Source organism: Raphanus sativus, chromosome 6 (genome assembly GCF_000801105.2).
Source record: "Raphanus sativus cultivar WK10039 chromosome 6, ASM80110v3, whole genome shotgun sequence".
NCBI lineage: Eukaryota > Viridiplantae > Streptophyta > Magnoliopsida > Brassicales > Brassicaceae > Raphanus > Raphanus sativus.
This window is the reverse complement of record NC_079516.1, coordinates 5420209-5442030: the sequence shown is the minus strand read 5'-3', so window position 1 is coordinate 5442030 and position 21822 is coordinate 5420209. Positions and strand designations below refer to the sequence as shown.

Below are 21822 nucleotides of genomic sequence, written 5' to 3'. Positions count from 1 at the left end.
TTTTTATTTTCCCGAAAAGAAGGAATTATAGTAGTCATGGATCAGTTAACTAAAGCCCATCGTTAGGTAACCATACAATTATATAGCAATTGTATTTTTTTTTAAATTGGACCTGACCTTTATCAATAGGACATGATCCAAAATTAATAGTATTGATTTATATAAATAAAAATGGGGAAAGAGAAGCGTGGAATAACCATATCTTTGGCTAAGACTAATTATATAGTTGACCTTAATTTTAACATTTCCAAAATTAAGGATAATGATAATTATAAATCCCTAGCAGATAAGAAGATCGTTTAGACAATGAGTTTATAGGATGTGTAACACGTTGACTTCTCATCTAACTTGTTTAACGCTCCCAACAGAATAATCGTAAACCAAAATGACGGACCTGGGCCAAGTCTTTATTGGGCCGTGACTTAAATATGTGTTTAACGGCTCTTTTATAAATTCACGTTTTTTACGCCTTGGCTCCACTCTCTAGAATGTAAAAAGCAAAGAAACAAGATTGAAAAAGTTACCGTTACACAAAATCCAGAGAAAAGCGCTCTTCTTCTTCTTCTTCTTCTTCTTCGTCTTCCTTTAAGACTCGTCTCTCCCACAAGATATCACCAAGAAACTACTCCCATTTCGGAAGGTAATTTAGGTTCGAATCAGCTTCTTTATTATTAACTCTGTTTTTGATTTGTGAGGTTTTCCGATAAATCTGGTGTTGGAGTTTTCTAGAGAATCGTAATTTAGGGTTTTGATATTCTGTTTTAGGGTTCTCTAATTAATATGATTTTTTTTTTTGGTGAAATCAAATTCGATTGCTTTTGATGATTCCCAATGTTCATTTGTTCCATGAAATTAACAAGCTTTTTGTTGCGTGTGGAACAGATTGAAACCCTAATGTGCGAACATGAACACCCTGTGAACACTCTTCATCAACAGATGATCTTCCCTGACGAGAACGCTCCCATTCATCGCAAAAGTAGGAATCTTTTTTTCTCTTCAGAATCATATCTTTTAAGGTGTCGATGATGGATATGCTTTGAAACAAGACTTTTTTTTTTTTTATTTATTTGCTGTTTCAGAGTCTGTTGTTACTGCTGCTGCTTCTGGGAGAAGCATAGGAACTGTGCTTGCTGAGAAGAAGAAACCTGGAGGAGGAGGAGCTCGTAAGGCTCTCAATGATATTACTAACAAGTCTTCTGGGGTTCTTCATCCCAAAGCTTCTTCCAATAACAAGTAAATGCGAAACCAACAACATAGGTGGGGAGATGTTCTTGCATGATCACACCAAATGCATCAAAGAGCAGCAAGGTCTCTGGGATGATCACTTCTCTGCTGATCTTCTACTTCTTCACCATGGTAAAAGCTCTTGATGGTGGTGGTTACTGATCTTTTGCTTGTGAACTTGTGCTTAAAAGCTTTGTTCTTTTGTTTTTTTTTTTGTAGATTCTTCCAGCGTCAAGGATAAGCATCTCAAGTATGAAACTGCAATGGTAAATCTTTCTTCTAGTTTTTGGAATTTGATTTGGTACCTTTTTGTTTGACTCTCTGCTTTGTGTGTTTGGTTTCAGATGAATGCTAGTAAGAACAATCTGACTTGTGACGAACCGGAAGAAATTCAATCACCCAAGTTGACTAGTTACATGAAGCGCTCAACTCCATGGCGCTCCCCAGTCCGCCATGGTTCTGTGATGAAGAAAGATGCCTTCCACTCCTCTGGCTTGGCGGTTTGAATTCACTCTCAAAGAAGAAGACTATGACGACCTTCTCTTCTGAATGTCTCTGTTTCCTTAATGTCCTTAGAGGTTTAAGTAGTAGTAGCAAGCAACTATTTTTTAACAATGCTTTCAGATCTACTTACAACTCTGTGTCCGTGTCACTCTATAACCGACTGATTTCATGAAATTAAGTATAATTCTTCCATAGCTTTCTTTAAACATGTGCATCCACATTTACAGTATATAATTCTTCTTCAAATTGTCAGAGTCATCTTTAACATTTTGAATGTTTGATTCTTTTTTTATTTTATAGATGAAACACACAAAAGCAAAAGTCATTTAAAAGATTCAGATAAATGTTTGACATCCATCACTCTGATGTTTGGTTCAACTAGAATGAACCAAGCAAAAAAATGTATTTGTATTAATTAAATGCTGAAAGAATCAAGAGATGTGTATTCGATCATCATAAACCAGTTGACTTCATCGATCTCAATGATCTTAACGACGACTCTTCTGCTCAGGAGACAACAATTAGAGAGAGGAAAAAAAAGAAGCTTCGAGAAAATGTGTAGTTTACAAACGACAATGCTTTTGAGTATTTTTGTGATGGGCATCGCCGTTGAGAAATACCAGACAGAACCAGTAGTCCTCTTGTGTGTGTGTGACTAGTCGACAAATCAAAAAAATACGGTTCTGAAAAAAGGGCCTATGAAGTGGAGGAGACTCCATAGTTGTTAGACGATTGAGTCTTCCGTCTGTTTCTTCTTCCACCACCATTGTTCTTCCCTTTCTTGAAATCCTGCTGATGTTCCACCTGCATAACCCCAAATTCATCATCAAGAACGGCATCTTCAAGAGCACCAAGAGAGGGTGAAATGATAAAAAAAAAATACCCCTAGAGAGAAAGTGTGAGATCTTGAGTCAAATCCGAAAGGATCGCTTCTCCCAAACTGTGACTGCTGACCGTTAGTGTCAAAGACAAAGCTACAAGAAGAAGTGAAAGTTGAAGATGAGGATGGGAATGCTGTAGGGTCTCCTTGAAACATCTCGTTAAACAGATCCTGCAGCTGTTCGAAACTGTCCCCTGAATTATTACTCTCCTGCCCAATACCCAAAACAACATCTCCAAATATCAATCAATCAGTCTTGTCTAATAATAAGCTAAGGGGTGGTGAAACTAGTGAAGAGAGACTTACATTAGGCTTGGATTGATTCATCATGGCAGCCATCTCGCTCAAGAAATCACCCATTCCCTGCAAAACCATAAAGAAGTCATGTCAATAAATCACTACATGGTTCATATGTTCAATAAACCATAGACAAGTCATGTCAAGAACATTGCCATTTAAGATAACTAAAAAAAGGGAGTTTACGTTTTGGTCAGCTTCATCATCATCACTATTATAAGCTCCAACATCATAGAGGAACCTCTTGTTGGAGTCAGACAGAACTGTTTTCCCACCAACAAAAGCTTAATCAGAAACATAACCAATACTTTAACAATAAAAAAAGTACAAGACAAATGCAATAAAAACAGAGGATCCTCTGTTTCTCCAATAATCACCCCCCCCCCCCATTTTTGTTTCCATTAAATAATAAAATAATTACAGAGGAGAGAGAGAAAAAAGGGTTGGTGAAATTACCAGAGTAGGCTTCTTGGATAGCCTGAAATTTCTTCTTTGCCTCTTCTTCAAACTCCAAGTTCCCCATCGATGAACAACGATCTGGATGCCATCTCTAATAATAGTCAAAACAGTTCCCAGTTAATTAGCCATATCATATATACTAATAGTTTATCTAAAAAAATCTCAGTCAAAACCTATCAGCTAAAGAAAGGTATATGATGATCCAATATAACGAAACAGAATCAAATAGCTAGCTATTATTATTACATGCAATGAACGGACGAAAACTTACAAGAGCAAGCTTCTTATAAGCAGTACGTACTTCGGTGGTGGTACATTCCTTGTTCAGACCAAGAACAGCATACAAGTCATCGTTGTTGCTTTTGTTCGACGTCATACCTTTTTTTACTTTACACAAAATTATAAGCTCCAAAGCAGAGCTTTGGACTCGAAAGCAAGTTTCTTAGAGACGCTAAAACAAGGGGATGATGATGATGAAGATTAGGGTTGGTTAGAAATAGGGTTTTTATTTGTGTGTTCTCTCCTCTCCTTTCATACGTATACGCTAATAGAGAGAATTGGAACTCTCCAGAACCACTTCCTCTGCCACTTGTCTTTAGATATTTTTCTTGTTTCCTTTGATTTTTTATTTTTTTAATTATTATTAAAACTGAATAATTATCTTCTTGTTTCTTCCTCTTTTGATTTGATTGGGTCAAACAAATACTAATTAATATTTTTCGTAGGAAGAAAATATCTCGTATCCCCCAACCTTTCGATACTATTAGCTTTTTTTGTTCTTTTACCCAACTCAAAACTTCTTCCTTTTTTTCTTGTTCTTGCCACCCCCCAACTTATAAGTTATGTGCGAATAAAATTTGTAATAATGCTCAAACATAAAATTGTAGTTATATCTTGAATATGGGTGGTAAATATATAACTTCTGTAATACATATGCTCAAATATTTTGTGGAGAGAGTGAGGCTGAGATTTCAGATTTGGTTTGATATTTTTTTCTTTAGAGTCTCTCTCTCTCTCTCTCTCGCTCCAGAAGGTTCGAATGAATGTGGCCTTCTTCGTAAAGTGCTCTACACTCGGATGTCTCGTGCTACCGTCCTTTTTTTTGTAATGATGTGCTTTTAGTTTTTAATCATGTGGACCTACTGGTGACTAATTTGTCGTTTTACGCAAGTAAATTAAGAATTTGTTTTGTTTAATCCTTATTTTGTTGATCCTTAATACGATTTACACCATTACTAGGATGCTAGCAAGTAACGAGAACTTGCTAAGTATCTCAAAGATTGTAGGGTGTTGTTGATTTAGAGAGAAGACTGGTATGTAATAACTATACAAAACACGTATCTAGTAGTGTGTGTGTGTCTTTTATGTAAACGCATCTTAAAACATGTTGGTCCAAAATTGTCGAAACTCCCACACCTTTTGAATCTATGGAATAGTACTGAACATACTCTGTTTTATTGCTAATGTCACAAAGAAGATAAAATACAACAAGATCTAAGCTAATGTTCTTCATCAAATATGTGTTTCTGTATAAGGTAAATTATATACAAGTTTGTCTACTCTACTCTCCCTTTTTTTCTCACCTTTTCACCATTTTTCTTCCAATCTGATTTAGTGAATTAGCAGCGGTTAGTAGTATCCTTTCTCTGATACTTTTCTTTCTTCATCAGCACCTAACATGTATCTTATTCTTTCTTTTCTTTTTTTTTTTGGTAAAAAACAATCTAAGCTCTTGTCTCACCAGAAATGCCCCTCTTCTTCATCCATCACCCACCTCACATAACCTTGTGGAATCCCATATATGCCTTCTCCCTCCACAGTTGTTACTTCTTCTCTCTGTCAAAAAAAAAAAGTAAACAAAATAAGTATTTACCACTTAAAGCAGCATTTGATATTTAACACAAACGGCTCACCTCTGTGTTAATGACACAGATCTCTGACTCTATTTTTGTACTTTCAGGGATGGTTTCAAAAGATCTAACCACTGTTGATCTGCATAACATATGAAAAAATATCAACTTCAGAAAGCATGTTTGGTTGGTAAGTTGTTGATGAATTCATAAAAAGAGATCTTGTCTTCTTCTTTTTTACCTTCCGTAACTCTCATCTTCACAAGAGGCTCCTGAAGAAGAAACCCAATCCATATCAAAAGCTGCACACGTACATTGGTCACCACCACCATGCCTATCATCATTGCAGAAGCAATCGCTTTCAAGTATATCTTCTAAACCTATATCCTCCAACGTCGCTGGTGGAGCACTGCAAACACACACACACACACACATAAATTCATTCCCCATATTTAGCTGACAACAACCTTAATGTAAAACATTCATTTGACAGATATCATAAGCTTCTTCTTTTTTTTACCTGAAACTACCAGCAATCATGGCAGTTTTGATCTCAGGTGCTGAATCTGATACACCTTTAACTTCATCATCCTTCTCACCTAAACCATGTCTACCAGCTACTGTACTACCCTCGCTGAGGATGCTACTCTCTGATAGAGACCGTTTCATTGTAGACCTAACAGGCAGTAAAAAAAGTAATGTAAGTATCTCTTATGAGCATACCATGTTTCAAACTACTCTACAAGTGTAATGTACCTTGAGATCTCAGGTACAGAACTGGCAAGAAACCTTGCTGCATTGTAATGCTGATCAGAACCTAATTCCCATAGAGCTGGCTTATCTGGTTGTGGCTGAAAGTATCCTAAGAACCTGTAGAAGAACAGTACAAGTGAAAGGTCAAACAACTTTGTCATAACAGATGGCATAGAAAGAGAAAAAGATTAAGTTCAGCAGCATACAAGTTAATCGCATCTTGCTTTTCAGCATCCATATAAGCGTTACTGTAGTAACGTTGCAATGTTCTAAAGAGTTCCTGTGACTGAGTAGCCGCTTTCCACTGACCACGCCTTTCACAAAATATCTGTCCACATAAAATAAAAGATCATTGCAAGGTTAATAACTAACTTATGTCCAACAAGTGAAGCTAAAAGAAAGGGACCTTGTTGTGTGCTGCGGATCCTCCGTACTGAAGCGCAAGCGTGTCTCCCATTGTCTCATAGATTCCCATCAAATCTTCAGCCAGAGGGTTATCTAGATCAACGGTAGCAGACTCTGTCAATCCCAAAGCATGGAGTTGACGCCCGAATGCTACCAAACCATAAGCGTACTGAGCAACGTTGGTCCGGTCTAAACAGTCTATGCAGTTCGTCCTCAAGACTCCTTTCTGAAGCACGGTGGTGTCATTACCATTCTTCTCCACCAATGAATCTGATGCAATCTCATCTGTAGTGGAACATTCACCAGCGTTGTTCTGAAACCCATCTGGAGTTAGCTGACAGTAGAAGACGCCAGTCAAGTTGAGTGCGTAAGTAGCCAACCTGCCCAGAATCGCCAACACGTTTGTGCCTTTTCTGCAACCAAACAAAAACAAAAACAATGTTCAGATAAGTAAGTAAGTAAGTAAAGCAGAGAAGCTATACGAAGTTGTGTGTACTTTCTGGAGTGTTTATGCAAATCCCAGTGGAGAGGCCTTAGACGCTCCTCCTTGCTTAGTCCTTTGTTTATAAACTTGATGGCATTTGCAAACTCTACGCGCAGGATAGTCTCTCGAGGCCTCTTTTCACGTGTCTGTTTTTTTTTTAAACAATGCAGAATGATATTAGGTTCTGTTAACTTGATCGACAAGTAAAAGAAAACACCAAACCTTGATCAAGTTCAGTACTATGATTGGATTCCCATATCTCCTTGCTAGATTTTCGAAATGCAGTCTGGTTGCCTCGAAGTTAGGGTCTTTCCCTGACACTTTACACACATTAAAAGAGAAAATCAGCACACACAAAAGAAAAATCAAAGCAGAGAAGAAAGTGATTATGTTGGAGAACAAAGATAATAAATATACATATGATATCAGGTTTGATATTCAAGCGTGAGGTATCCTGAGACCAGAACAAAGGTATGGAGCCACGGTTCTGAACTACAGAACTTATTCTGACCGGATGACCATCTTGAGCATCCTCGTATACAATCTGCTCTGTCTCTACATCATTAGCTACCCTTCCTTTCTCGTTCACACCACGTTTCAGATATCTGCAGAGAAACAAGATAATAAGATTGTTTACATTCAACATGATTTGTATTAAAAATGACAAATCTTACTGTTATTCAAATATGAATTATTAAAACTCAATTAAAATTATTGAACTAACATTTCATAAAGTACTTTTAAGACTCCAATTAAAAGTCATCTAAAAACTCATTAAAAATCAATATTGAATACAGCTTTAACCAAATGAATTGCAGATAAAGAACAAGTTTAAGTGGAGTGATTTTACCTTGTGCCAGCATAATGCCTAGATCTTCTTGCAATTAGAGTCAATCTAAAGTTCTTCTCAGAAACTGATAGTTTAACCTAAAATATTATACACCAAAAGGCATTTCAAAGGTAAACAAATTATAATGTGCATATCTCAGAATGTAAAAGGTAATAGTAACCATAGGAACCTGTTAGTAAAAAAGTAGTACCTGTTTGAAGAATCCATACACCAAGGCAACTGTCCACATACAGTCCTTGGTGCTGTTTCGGATCCGTCGAGTTAAGTACTCGTTCCAGACAAACATTGATTCATAGTAAATGTGTCCTTCAGCATTGTTTGTCAGATTCCTCTGAAGTGAGTGCATGATGTGATAGGAATAGCTGAAGAAGAAGTCCTTTGTCAGATCAACACTGCATAGAAGCCTCTTGTACCTATACAATTTTCCAAAGAAAACACAAGAAACAAGCAAAAAAACGAAACATGAGTCAGAATCTGGATCAGTAAATAATCTAAAAACACATCAACAAACAAGAAGCTCTCCCTTTTTTGAAGATACCTCTGTCATATTAACATATCAAAATATATACAGCAAACAGAAGTGTGCCCACTGTACAGACAGAGAAGAAGAATACCAAATGACACAGATACTAATGAAACTCTAAGGAGAAGCAAATGACACAGTTACCTCAAGAACTGTTATCTTGTCTAAAATAAACCTGTGACACTCTTTAAGATCAAAGAGGGACACACTAAAAAGAGGAAAAAAGAGTAAAATCTAAGTAAAAACTGGAAAAGTTTTATAATTTCGAAATGTAAATAAGGTAGCAAGGTACAGTGTTTTTTTCAAATTTACAAGCAGAAGTGACATAAGAAGACCTTTTCTCATCCTTAGAATAAGCCACATTGGACAGCACAGAGGCATGTGGAATCGTAACAATCCTGCTCTTTGCTACACCATAAACAGTGTGCCCACAGACTTCACCAAGCTTCCTTCTCTTGGTGATTATCAGCATGTAGTAAGGTCCCAAGAACCTTATGAACCCTTATAAAACCAAGAAAAACCATCCAGGTAAGCTAGCGAGTAGTAACAGCACTATAAGATTGATTGGTGTGATGAGAACGTTTACCGATGATTCCGTAGCAAGTGGTGACGAATTTTAACCCACCGGAGGATCTGTTCCCTTCGTGTATCCTTCTCAGAGTCTCGAAGCATTCAGCTTCTGTGTAAGGGGTTGAGTCTTGGTGAAAGTTGAGCTCTGTTTGCTCTGTTCTGTCTAGCTTCAGAACCTTCCAAAAGGTTCGGTTTTTGTCTCTACCAATCATGTAGAAGTTCTGTTTGTTTGTTTACATAGAAACGACAAAAGGTTCAGACTTTTAGCAAATCTATGGATGAGAAAGAGAGGAGGAGAGAGAGGAATCATTACCGAGCGTGTTTCGTAAAGTCTGAACTTTTGTAAGAAGGAAGAAGAACTCGTGTCGACTTGTTGGTCCATCGATCTCTCTGACGCCGCCATTTGAAAAGCTTTTGAGACCCGGAGCCCCGATAAAGTTGGGTCCTTTTTCGATACAGGTTAACAGAATCTGACTCCTTCTTCACATACAGAGACTACACAAAATTTTGAAAAAGAAGAACAAAAAAAAACGAATCTTTCAATTGCAACTGTACTCAGAACTTTAGGACTCGTAACCCTTTTGGCAATACGATCTACGGTTCGAGTTTTTTGCAGGTTTGAGATTGGTAGATGGAGAAGAAGAAGATGCAGAGAGAAGCGAAGAGAAGATGATGACAGAGCTGCGGTGACTGGAACACCACAGAAACAAATTAACATGAGAAAGAAAAATTGGTGAGTTTAAAAGTTTTTAACTTTAGGCGCTCGTTTATATTTTTGTCGCTAGTCAAAATAAATTTAATAATTTTGGTTGTATTTAGCAAAAAAATATATTTTTGACTTGTATATTTTTTTCCTTTTTTTGATGAATCTTTTTTTTTTTCTGCCATCTGATTATTATTAATATAAAAGACTTAAACCCAACCGGGTAAAGTCCAAACCAACTTACAAAAATCCAAGCTAAAAAGACAGCCCACACCTAAAAAACCTACACAAAGCAACCGAAAAAGACGCAAAAAATATGCGTCTATACATCCACGTATTGAGACCTCAGCTTTCGAGAAAAAACACGCGTCACAAACCTTCCACCGCTTTCACCGTCTCGAAATTCATCGCCGGAGTCCCAAACAACGAAACACCGGAACCCGTAGTATCTCACCGGAGACCCATCGATCACACCAAACTCCATCGTCTTCTCCGACATGAAGTCACCACTGGACCAAACCATAACACTTCAATACCGATTTCTCCCCGGAAACTTTGACTACAACCACTGAATAAATCTCCAACAACTGTATTGGAGAATGAGAGAATTCAGTAGCTACAAATTTATACATGAGATTTAGAGAGCATCACTCGATTAAATCGAGATCTCATCCAACCTCAAACCACCAACCACAAGCAACACATAACTCCAATCGAGATCAAAACTCCAAAACGAACTCTGCTGTCTATCCAGAGAGAAGATCAGTTGATGTTGGAGTAGAACGAACCAAGAGTCGGATGATTCCGCCAAAGAGCACGCGAACCACCGGAGTCAAGAGCCGGATGATTCCGCCAAGGAGCACGCGAACCACCGGGGGCAATAACCGGCTACACAGCATCAAGAGGACTGCCGTATACCAGAGTCGACGAGGGACCACCACGACTTTTTTTTTCTCTTAAGAGTTCTCAAGAGAGAAAAGAGAGAGAGTCTACCATCCCCCGTGTATCCGTCTTTTGGAATCCCTCCTTTTTTTTTTGATGAATCTAAAGTGTGACTACTGACTGCTTCCTGTTTCGAAATTTAATAAAAATGCCTATTTGTTGCATGTATTAATTAATAAAAATATACTGTATATATATAGTTGGCCGACTAATACGAGCTTAAAACATTCACACATATAAACTGAAAACTGTTTTCTGCAAGTGTTAAACAATACAACCCATCAAATTCAAATTCAAAATATGTTTAATTACTCGTTTATGCGACCAAATGGTAATTTTATTGCAATACTCCCTCTGTTTTATTATAAGTGTTGTTTTAGACTTGTGCACACGAATTAAGAAAGCATTTAATTTTGCATATTTTCAATATAAAAACATCATTACCGATACAATTCAACCAATAGAAAAATAGAATGGAGAATAAAGTTAATAAATTTTGTATTTAAACTCTAAAACGACACTTATTTTGCAACGAAAAAAATTCTCTAAAACGACACTTAATATGAAACGGAGGGAGTATATGTAAGCGGAAGGAATTCTATCGTTCACTATTTTTCTTCCGTTTGCTTTTACATCATGCTAACGATTAATAAGCTAATTATCATCATCGTCACAAAAAAAAAAGCTAATTATCATCAAGTCAATGCCAAACGTGATCAGCATTTCGGGAATATCAGTTTTGTAGTATACAAACTCGTTTTCACCTTTCATTGAAAAAATAGTATTAATATACAAATAACAAACGATTAGTACTTTTCTTACCGTGTGAAGATAAATCAAACGTGTACGGGTGTCCAAACTCCCTTACTTAGATATCGATGGATCCCTTCTTTGTCATTTAAGATATTTTGTGGTATGATTAAACTAATTATTTCTATTAGTTTACTAAATCAAAATTTGTTTATGGTATATAGTCAAATTATTTATACGTTTTTGTATGATGTGACATGCAAGGTCGCCAAGGTGTCGGTACATATAAAGACAAATTAAGAATACAAAGTCGACGAACTTATAATTAAATTAGTAAGCAGCTCTTTCGGGAGTATATATGATATAAATAATACATTTGTGATTTAACAAAACAAATCCCAACATCTGGTTACCTGGTTACAAATAAAACAAGTAATACAAAAATGTAGAATACATATACAACTTTCGTAGTTTTAAATAAACTAGGTGTTTTCCTGCACCATGTGCAGTAAACAAAATTTAAAATATTTTTAATAAATATAAACTATATTTAATTTTTATTAATATTATAAATTTTCTTTTTTCTTATCAATATTTTAATATAAATTTGATTTAACTGAACATTAAAATTAAGATAAAAACAATTTTGTTTATTTTGAATTATATTTAAAAATGTGCTTGTATATATTTAAATTATAATCTTAGGTATATTTTGTAAATAAATATGTAAAAATTGCATAACTGTCAAAAATTAAAATTAAACAATATTTATAAAATCTGTAGATATATATAAGAAACTAATGATTTTACGATTTAATTTAGTTTTATGATTTAATTTTTATAATTTTTTAATAATATGTATATATTTTTCAAATATTTTTAATTTAAATGATATTTCGAAATTTGAAATGCCATAATTGAATATTTTTATTTTAATGATGATTTATGAGTTATTACTATATTTTAAAAAAGTCCAGAAATATAAATTGACAATAAATGTAATATATGAGTTATTACCATATTTTAAAAAGTTTACCAAAATATAAATTAACATTAAATATAATTGTACATGTCATATTAATGTATAAGAAATGTCATCAATTTTAGTAGCCATGTCACAATTATTAATCTAGGTGTTTTTCTGCATCATGTGTAGTGATGAATTTTTAAAAAGTTAAATTTTATATTTTAAAATGTAATTTATTAATATTATATATTTTATTATTTTGACCAATAATTAATATAAATATCATTGATTAAGCATAAAATTAAGAGAAAATATTTTTTTATTTGAAATTATATTTAAGAATATGTATTTATATATATAAAGTTAAAATCTTAGATAAAAATATTTATTTCCTTTGGTTAAATGTATTAAATCAACTTGTACAAAATTACTAAAAATCATATAAAATTGTATAGTTATCAAAAATAAAAACTAAATGATATTTATATAATTTGTAGATATCTAAAAGAAAATAATGATATAACAATTTTTTTTAAAAAAAAAATTCAGAAAATTCAAAAAAACTTTAGATAATAAAATTTTATAATTATAAAAGTAAAATTATATAATATTTCGAAATTCGAAATGTCATATTTGAATATATTTATTATAGTGAGATTTATGAGTTATTACCATATTCTACAAAGTTTACCAAAAATATAAATCAATATTAAATGTAATATATGAGTTATTGCCATATTCTAAAAATATTTCCAAAAATATATATCAGCATTAAATGTAATTGTCCATGTCATATTTAACCAAATGACATGTCATCAATCTTAATAGCCACGTCACAATTTTTTTTGTGAAAATGATTGTAGAAAAGACATGTGGCAAAATCACTTCTCAAATATAGACTAGGGGATAGTCATCGAACTACATTGACGTGTTAATAACATACAATTAAGTATTAACGAATTATTAAAGTGACTATTATCAAAAAGAAAATTATTACAGTGATAGCTGAGATTTACCGATAAGAGGTGGGCAAAATAAACATCATAACTCAAAAGTATCACAAGTAAGTTGGATTCGACTTGCCGTCGGACCACTGGCCTCTCTAAAAGTTGTACATAGGAGAATATATCATTAGAAAGGAATTAGCGAGTGTTGAAAAAAAAAAAAAAAGGAATTAGCGAATGGAATTTTATTATTATCAAAAAGGAGAATATACTAATATGCTTATATTCCCTCGTCAACTTGATATTGAGATGATCATAATTTAATTCTGAACTTAAAGAGAGATTTTTTAGTGTAACCTCTCTCTTTCGTTTACCAAAATTTCCCGATCTTCGTTATATATTATCTAATCAAAGTTTTGCAAATGGTACACGTTTCAATTTATGTCATTATTTAAAAATCGTTCTACAGTTATAGTTAGCACTCAAAATGAATAGTTTTAAACCTAGCTAACTGCTCCGCTTGTCAAATGATGCACGTTTCAACTTATCTATCTTATTAAAACAGAAACATTATAACTTTTTCTAAGTGGATTTTTAAGTTAGACATCACATTATTATTCTTAGTCTAACATTTCATTTAAATATTTACTTAAAGAGTTAGATATCAACCATCCATTAATTAACTTCATAATAAGATCTATGTCTTATATTATATACATCTATTAAACAAAATATATATTCTTTTCGTTAGAATATACTCACATTATCATATTTATATTATATCATAGTACAAATATAACAATCCCTCTCTTTTATTATAGTCAAATGAAAACAATAAACCTCTCTTTTATTATAGTCAAATGAATACGATAAATGTCTCCAATATTTACACGAGTCTGAGTTATTAAAAATAAAAATATAAATAGATAGAAATAAAAATAAATATTACACATGTTATTAAAAATATAAATATTATTACACGAGTAGGTTGACAAAAAATTACAAAATTACGCGAATCTTTAGCCAGTCATTATACAACTAAACCAATTGATTCAATTAACCAAATAACTCTCAACCTACAATATCGGATTTAAAAAACAATTATTTGGCATCAAATACTGATGAATCTTTAAATTTTTAAATAGCTTGATACATGACTTTTAAAACTCAATACTAAAGATATCAGAATATATTTTTTTGATTCTCAAATAATCGAGGTTTACTTTGAATATACACTGAATAGAATATACTAACGTATATTCTTATTTCAAAAACATCAATTTATACTTTTTTAAAAAATCGATTATTGAAAAACCTCTTCACCAAGTTGAGTCTACTATACCTAAAATCTCGGTTACAATCAAGTATTCACAATCAAATTGCCAGATTTGAAAAATCATGAATATGGAAAATCCTCTTCTCCAAGTTTGTTCTACTATACCTAAAATCTCGGTATCAATAGATTTTGTATTTATTATATCTAACTTAATAGGTTAGAAAATATTCAATTCCTCCCACTTAAAATGTGTGTACAAGTACTTGCCTTCGTATTTATCATTGGACATTCACAAAACATTCAGAAAAAACTCCCAAAAAGCATAATGTCAAAACCAAATCGTATTATTTGATATTATGTTAGTGTTTTCACCATACAGTTATATCTCTAATACACCAATGAAAAACTATTAATAGAAAAAACAGTTTTAACATTTTTCTTAAACAATGAGAAAACTCGAAATTATATAAAACCATATTATGTGAAAAGGACAAACTTCAAATTATATTAACTATTATAGAATATATGTTATATGTTAAAAATAAAAAATAAATTCGCGCGATCGCGCGGGTCGTGATCTATTCTATACTATTAAAGCAGGATCCTATTGGATTTTTTACTAAAAATATCCTCTTCTTTACTAACATTACATATTTCAATAAGCGCAATCAAGTAATATTAATAACATATCCATATTGGGTCATTTTTTTGGATCCAGCCCACTGTCCACATCAGATCTCTCTTGGGCCATTTGGGCCGATTAAGAAATCAGATCCAATTCTTATTTTTTTCTCCAAGTTCTAATAATTTCTTTTCAACCATTCTTAATATTTTGTGTAGTGAAAAAAAATTAATCACTTAGTTATTATGTTTTTAATATAACTTAAGCATTCATAAAAAAAATTGATTTTTTTCATTAAAAAAATAAAAATCTTTACTAAAAGTATATAATTTTTTTATTTAAAAAATTAACCACATAATAAAATGAATTTATTAGAGTTATACCAACTTAATTCATTAAAAATAAAGTTTAATTTTCTAAACATAAATACTCATTAGACTTGGACATTCGGGTACCCTTTCGGGTACGGATCGGTTCTTTCTCGAGTTTTTCGGGTTTTGAAATTAAACCTCATTCGGGTATTATAAAATTTTAGATCGGGTTCGGGACCGGTTCTTTGGATATAGCAATTTAGAACTCATTCAGATATTTATTCCGGGTCTGATCGGGTTCGGGACCGTGATTTTTGGGTCGGTTTCGGGTTGGTTCTCCAGGTCCGGATATTGTGCTCAGATCTATACTCATAATGAAACACGATAAAAAAAGATAAAAAGCTTAAGTACTTTATAAAAAAAAACAAATATATGAAGTATGACATTTACTAAATATTTGTCAATTTAAAAAAAAATAAAAAAAATAAATATGCGCTTTCAAAGCGCGGATCAAAATCTAGTTATACCATTAAGGGTCTTACATTGTTTTTTGAACAAGGGTCTTACATAGTTGTATACTTGTATTAATGCAATAGTTATATATTCATTATTGTGTTAAAAAAAGTTATACATTCACACATACTTTCTCAACAAAAAGAGTGCATTCAGAACCTTTTGCAAAAGAAAAAAAATTATATAGAGAAGACTCGCGGAACCGTTGGATTTCTATATCCGACGGTTAGGAAACTATGACGGTCTGTACTATCACAGCATGAGAATTATCCTGAAATGAGGAACTGGAGACAGCTAGCTTAATGACGCGGCACAGCATGAGCCTATTATCGTATCAACGAGCATCACGTGGATTTTGTCTGGACAACCTTGGCGGCCATTTTTCTACGTAATTAACTGTTTAAAACTTTAAATTGCAGCTCACTCTTCACACTTCTGCTAGGTGACGTGGATCTTTTGTGAGCAATAACTAATTTCCGTTTTTAGATTTTTTTCTTCTTTTTCCTTTTAAAAATAAAGCTGCCGGCGTCGCATCTTTCTCATGATGGACGGTCGGTTCTACTTCCGGCGTTGTATCTATCCGATGAGGGTGAGCGGTCGACTCTCTATTTCTGCGCCGTACGGTCTTCCCGTTCTCGACGGCCACTTACATGGGATTCCGGTTACCGATGGTGACTTGATGGTGTTTGTGGCTTCGCTTCAGGAGGAGACTTGAACGATTCATGGGTTTTCTCCGGTGAAGGAAACGATGAGGTAAAAGATAACGACTTCGATGGCTCTGGAAAAGATCTCGGAATTGGCTTCGAAGATACTCTCCGTTCAAAGAGTCCAGGCGAAGATGAAGAGTGTTGGTTCTGTTTCCGACGGGGTTCGGACGACAAGTCTCAGATGATCGGTTTCGGATTGTTCCGACGAAACGAGGGCTTGTATCGTGTTTTCCGGCGTTGCTCCGGCGTGAGTCGGTGAAGATGAAGCGGTTGTGACACGTGCGTCCGTATGGTGTAGATGTATAGCACGTGTCCGTTGCTTTCGACGCGTGGAAACACACTAAATCGGATGGGCTTTTGCATCGTGGACCTTTTTTTGGTGTTACAGTTTTTTGGCCTCTTGAACTTAATAGTTTTCGCTTTGTTTGGTTGTGTAATGTTTTATTGGGCCCTTGGATTTTCTTAATAAATTTTCTTAGACGGAAAAAAAAAAACTGCTAAAATTTAGATTCTCGTGAAAACGTTAAACAACTAAATTTTATCATCACTGAAAAGTTTTGTCCTAAACATTTTCGCCTTTTTCATAATACAAAAGGTCCGAGTAAACATATGATTTATTTGTATACTTGATTGTGTTTATTACAAACATTTTGAGAATATTTTAGATGTCACTTTAGATTTGTGTTCATAAATTAATAAAACATTAAATTTAGTATATTTTATAAACAAAAACATTATTATATACATCTTTTTTTGTAAAACAACATTATTATATACACAGATAATTATATTTCAACTAAAAGAAAATAAATTGGAGAATAAAATTAACAAATTTTATATTAAATTCTAAAACACACTTATTTTGTAACAAAAAAAAATTTTACAACAACATCTAATATGAAACTGAAAGAATAATTTATAATTTCTCAAAAAAAAGAATAATTCATAACTTTTTGACGGCTAAATGATTTTTTTTTTTGAACAGCTAAATGATTAAGACTTGAACATCCTCCAATGCTATTTCCTATCCGTATATGCGTCTGAAAACTTTTAACACTAATTTATTTCAAATTGGTTGGAAGATTTAAAACTAGACAAAAGTCACAAATATATGTGATTTTCAAGTACACATATATTTGATTTAAAACTAAACAAAAACGCTGCGTTACAAACTTCATGGAATGAACAGAATGAGGTTCATTGATAATTATACGTAAACAGTTAAAACTCCTAGATTCTGGTTATATTAAATGTCACCCATTTTTGTTTTCTCGCAACAAATGTCACACCTTTATTGTGGGGGAAACACCTTTTAAAACTTTTCATTGCATTAAATAAAACGTGATAAAAGTCATTGTTTTACAAGAACCAATTTTAGATCACAGTAAAAAGAAAAAAACAAAAAAAACTTTAGATTACAGTTAAGAAGATATACAGAGAACCAAAATGAACCAGGATTTTGGAATAGAATGTAGAAGCCCATGTAAATGTAGAAGCCCAGTTAGTGAAACTTCTTTGAATGACCAACTTACCCATTTGTTTGCCAAGTGAAGTACTATGTTGAAGCCCAGATTTTGAATAAAATGGCCACAGTGAAGAAGCCCATGCATGATGGTAGAAGTTCTCATGAGAGCACAACTACCCTTTACAATTTTCTTTGGTAATCACCATAAAAAAATAGTCTGTATTTAATAAATTAAAAACATTAAACAAATTTCTGAATCAAAAGAAATCTTAGAAAACACTCATGTTTGAACCGCTAGTAAACATTTGAAGAAAACATGATTTATTAATACTCTGTCCTGTCCACACCAATCAGGATAACGTATATTATTCATTCTGGTTCCTAATGGGGTAACATCACATGATTCACAACTCTCCCCCACCCACTTTCCGAATTAAATACGATCGGGGATCTCAACACATTACGACAAACGTATCAAAGCGGTTAGTTTCGGTTTTAAATGGTTTACTTCTACATAAAAACCAACCAACAGAGTTAATCTCGGTTTGGTTTGGTTTAGTGGCTCACATAACAAACACTTCAGACAAGAAGTATAAAACTCCAAACACAACTACAAACAAGACACAACAGCTCCACTCCACAGTCAAAAAGCTCAAACGCCTTTTTAAAAACAGAAAATGGCAATAAACCGTAATTTAATCATCTTCGCAGGGCTATTAGCGTCTTTTACACTCGCCACTTTCCCGGCAAACGTCTCCGGCGAGCCACCTCTCTTATTCACCTTCGGCGACTCTTCCTACGATGTAGGCAACACGAAGTTCTTCTCATCAGCGTTCGATCCGGCCACCACCTGGCCATACGGCGAGTCCATCGATTTTCCGACCGGTCGTTGGTCTGACGGCAACATTGTCCCAGACTTTGTCGGTATAAAACTTATGTAACACAACACAAACACATGCAAGTGTTGTACAACACAAATCTGGTAACTGATTATGATGTAACTGCAACTAGGTCGATTGATTGGTAATCAAGAACCGGTACCTCCGGTTCTTGATCCAAAAGCCGATCTCTCTCGTGGAGCAAGCTTTGCTATTTCTGGAGCAACTGTTCTTGGATCTCCATCTGACACTGTAAGCTTTGACTTTATCGCTTTGGACAAAGAGGATTAAGACTAATTAAAATGGATTTTGTAATGATTTTGTCCTTTTGGCAGATGAGTTTTGGACAACAGATAACGAAGTTTATAGAGTTACATAAGAAATGGAGTGATAAAGAACGAGCAGAAGCTATATACATGATCAACATCGGAGCTGATGATTACTTAAATTTCATTAAGGCTCATCCAAATGCTAATCCTGTGGAGCAAGTTGCTTTTGTTGCCAATGTTCTTCAAAAGTTATCCAGAGATCTAATGGTATGTATATGTTTCTACAAACGTTACTTGACGGTTTAGATCTGGTCCGGTCTAACTTTGATTAGATTTTGATCGTATAGTGAGAAATTATTATTAGTCAACATTGAACCGGGATTTTTTTGTTTTTGTTTTTTGAGTGATATGCAGAGTTTATACAAATCAGGTGGGGCGAGGAAGTTTGCGGTACAGAACTTGGGACCGCTTGGTTGTTTACCGATAGTGAGACAAGAGTTTAAGACAGGTGAGAGTTGTATGGATATGGTTAACTTCATGGTGAAAACACACAATGAGCGGCTCGGTCCTGTGCTCTTTGCCATGACCGTACGATACCGTAGCTTACGGTACAGCGTCTTTGATTTCAACGGTGAGATTCTCCGAAGGATCAACGAACCATCACGCTACGGTAATTAAAGAAAAGCTCCCTGTTAAAAAAACATTTATGATATATATTTCTTGTAGTTATAATATGGAAATAAAATCGTGATATTTTGATGGTTAGGGTATACTGATACAACAACCTCTTGCTGTGGTATTGGATCGAGAAATGCGTTCGGGTGTGGCTATAGCAACGTGCATTCGAAACTATGCAGTTACCAGAAAGGGTTTTTGTTCTTTGACGGGCGTCACAACACTGAGAAAACAGATGAGGACATTGCCAATCTGTTCTATTCTGGAGACAAACATGTTGTCTCTCCGGTGAACATAAGGGATCTTGTAGGTAAATTTGTGACTTATCTTCCAGCGCAAGAAATCTAGAAGCCCTAGTTTCGTTCTGTTTTCTTTTGTAAAATAAGTGAACGGCTGTTTGTTTGTAAGCTATAAAACTCATATCCCATCGAGAATAAAAAATAATTAACCGTTTATTGATTATGATCTTCAAAATCTTGCAACAATCTATGTAAATTTTCAAATTATTATTATTACACAACCATCAAGTTTACTACCAGCCTTAGCAAGACAAACATATTCAGCCAAATTTTTAAATTAATTAGAAGTTTAGAAACAAGGTCTTGAGATTGTAGGGTCCAACAAGATCGGACTGACCATCCCACATCAACTCAACAGTCTGTTGAATTGATACCGCTGCTAGTAAAGAAATGTCAAAAGATTGATAACTGTCTTAAGAAAAGAAGGCAAACAAAAAAAAGACTGAAGGAAGAAGACTCATTAGATAGAAAGTTATACTTCTATTTACTTCATCACCCTTTTATGCAATATTTTTTTTAAAGAGACTCATATATAAATAAAACGATGCAATAAGCTCCATGTTTGACTTGTACCAAATCCTATGAAACAAGAAAAACCAAAAACAAGATTGTATGATTAAGAAACCAAAGTTAAGGCTGTTTATCTTAACAACTGAATCCACAATAGCCTCGAAACTCACCAACACACACATACATAGCTTTATTTACAAACTCGGCAACCATCAAGAACTTCAGAAGACTCCTTCCAGCATGTAATTGATATCATCTAAGCTCCATAAGTCCATAGGGTTCTCCTCTCCCTGGGTTCGCTTGCCGGTCCGGTTTTAACAACACTGCCTAAAAGTAAAAACAAATATTATGAAGTAAAAGTGAAGGTGAAAGTGAATGGGCTTGGACCTTTAAGCTTTGCATGCCTCGTTAGAAGCCCACTTCACAAATGAAGTATATATACTCGAAAACATATCACACTCGGAATCGCTTGATTAGAAGTCTAGCACCTTATCAAAGCCGCTATTACATTCGATAATTAATTAGTCATAATCATATTTCTCATATTCAACCGTCATATAGTGGCAAAATCTTCCTCTTCCCGCCTAAGCTAGGAGCTCGGCAATAAGCAGAAGTAATTGGTGTCTGAACAACTCCAAGATGAATCACTGAGACTGTACACACAAAAGATTCATACTTTAGACACTAATGGCTTCAGATCGATCCGTCATCATCGTGTCATCCGTCCATGTTTCATTGCCTTTCAACAACCAGCTTTCGTACTTAGCTCACAGTTTCATGGCCTTACAACAAGCGGTTTTCTTACTTAGCTTATAGTTTCTTAATAATAGTATCATGTACATACGACATTTTAAAATACAAATTAGGTTGCAACTTCCACTTTTCGCTTCAGAACCAGGGTCAGAATATTTTGAAACATGAAATCTCATTTTCAAAACACTTTTAAAATATCCTATTTATTTAAAAATACGTTTGAAACTTAGGACTTCATTTTGGAATCACATCATAAATCAATAAAAATAAAAAATCATATTTTAATATAAAAACTAAAATTTAATAGTAATGAAAAAAAAGAAATATACAAATATTAAAACTAATACTATAAATTATCTATGCATTGAGCTTTTTCATTAGATATATAACATATATATTTTCAATTATTTATTAAATATTTAAAATAATTGATATAATA

General features: G+C 33.9%; 3 protein-coding genes and 1 pseudogene across 4 annotated transcripts; 2 read left to right on the top strand and 2 right to left on the bottom strand.

Moving 5' to 3' along the window:
- The first annotated feature begins 366 nt into the window (after nucleotides 1–366).
- LOC108806191 (protein PATRONUS 1-like) lies at nucleotides 367–1920 on the top strand (annotated as a pseudogene).
- A 192-nt stretch (nucleotides 1921–2112) lies between these two features.
- Nucleotides 2113–3921, bottom strand: LOC108806181 (uncharacterized). The gene is made up of 6 exons (XM_018578225.2): nucleotides 3636–3921; nucleotides 3362–3455; nucleotides 3092–3168; nucleotides 2915–2971; nucleotides 2612–2818; nucleotides 2113–2532 (listed from the first exon to the last, which is right to left on the bottom strand). The coding sequence occupies exons 1-6, from the start codon at nucleotides 3738–3740 to the stop codon at nucleotides 2425–2427; spliced, it is 648 nt and encodes a 215-aa protein (XP_018433727.1). The 5' UTR covers nucleotides 3741–3921; the 3' UTR covers nucleotides 2113–2424.
- Nucleotides 3922–4797: 876 nt separating this feature from the next.
- LOC108813738 (phosphoinositide phosphatase SAC2) lies at nucleotides 4798–9538 on the bottom strand. Of its 2 annotated transcripts, XM_056988859.1 has the most exons (16): nucleotides 9113–9538; nucleotides 8816–9020; nucleotides 8565–8730; nucleotides 7897–8119; nucleotides 7707–7783; nucleotides 7274–7461; nucleotides 7079–7176; nucleotides 6869–7002; nucleotides 6374–6785; nucleotides 6174–6295; nucleotides 5971–6084; nucleotides 5735–5890; nucleotides 5456–5623; nucleotides 5278–5356; nucleotides 5106–5200; nucleotides 4798–4970 (listed from the first exon to the last, which is right to left on the bottom strand). In XM_056988859.1, coding segments are annotated over exons 1-16 (2328 nt in total). In that variant the 5' UTR covers nucleotides 9203–9538; the 3' UTR covers nucleotides 4798–4969. The 2 variants fall into 2 exon arrangements, with proteins under 2 accessions (XP_056844839.1, XP_018441887.1); XM_018586385.2 differs by having other exon boundaries at nucleotides 4798–5200.
- A 9072-nt stretch (nucleotides 9539–18610) lies between these two features.
- Nucleotides 18611–20280, top strand: LOC108807006 (GDSL esterase/lipase At3g14220). Its single transcript, XM_018579235.2, has 5 exons — nucleotides 18611–18923; nucleotides 19011–19129; nucleotides 19213–19413; nucleotides 19561–19816; nucleotides 19913–20280. Exons 1-5 carry the CDS (start codon nucleotides 18677–18679, stop codon nucleotides 20167–20169), a joined length of 1080 nt encoding a protein of 359 aa, XP_018434737.1. The 5' UTR covers nucleotides 18611–18676; the 3' UTR covers nucleotides 20170–20280.
- Nucleotides 20281–21822: the final 1542 nt, after the last annotated feature.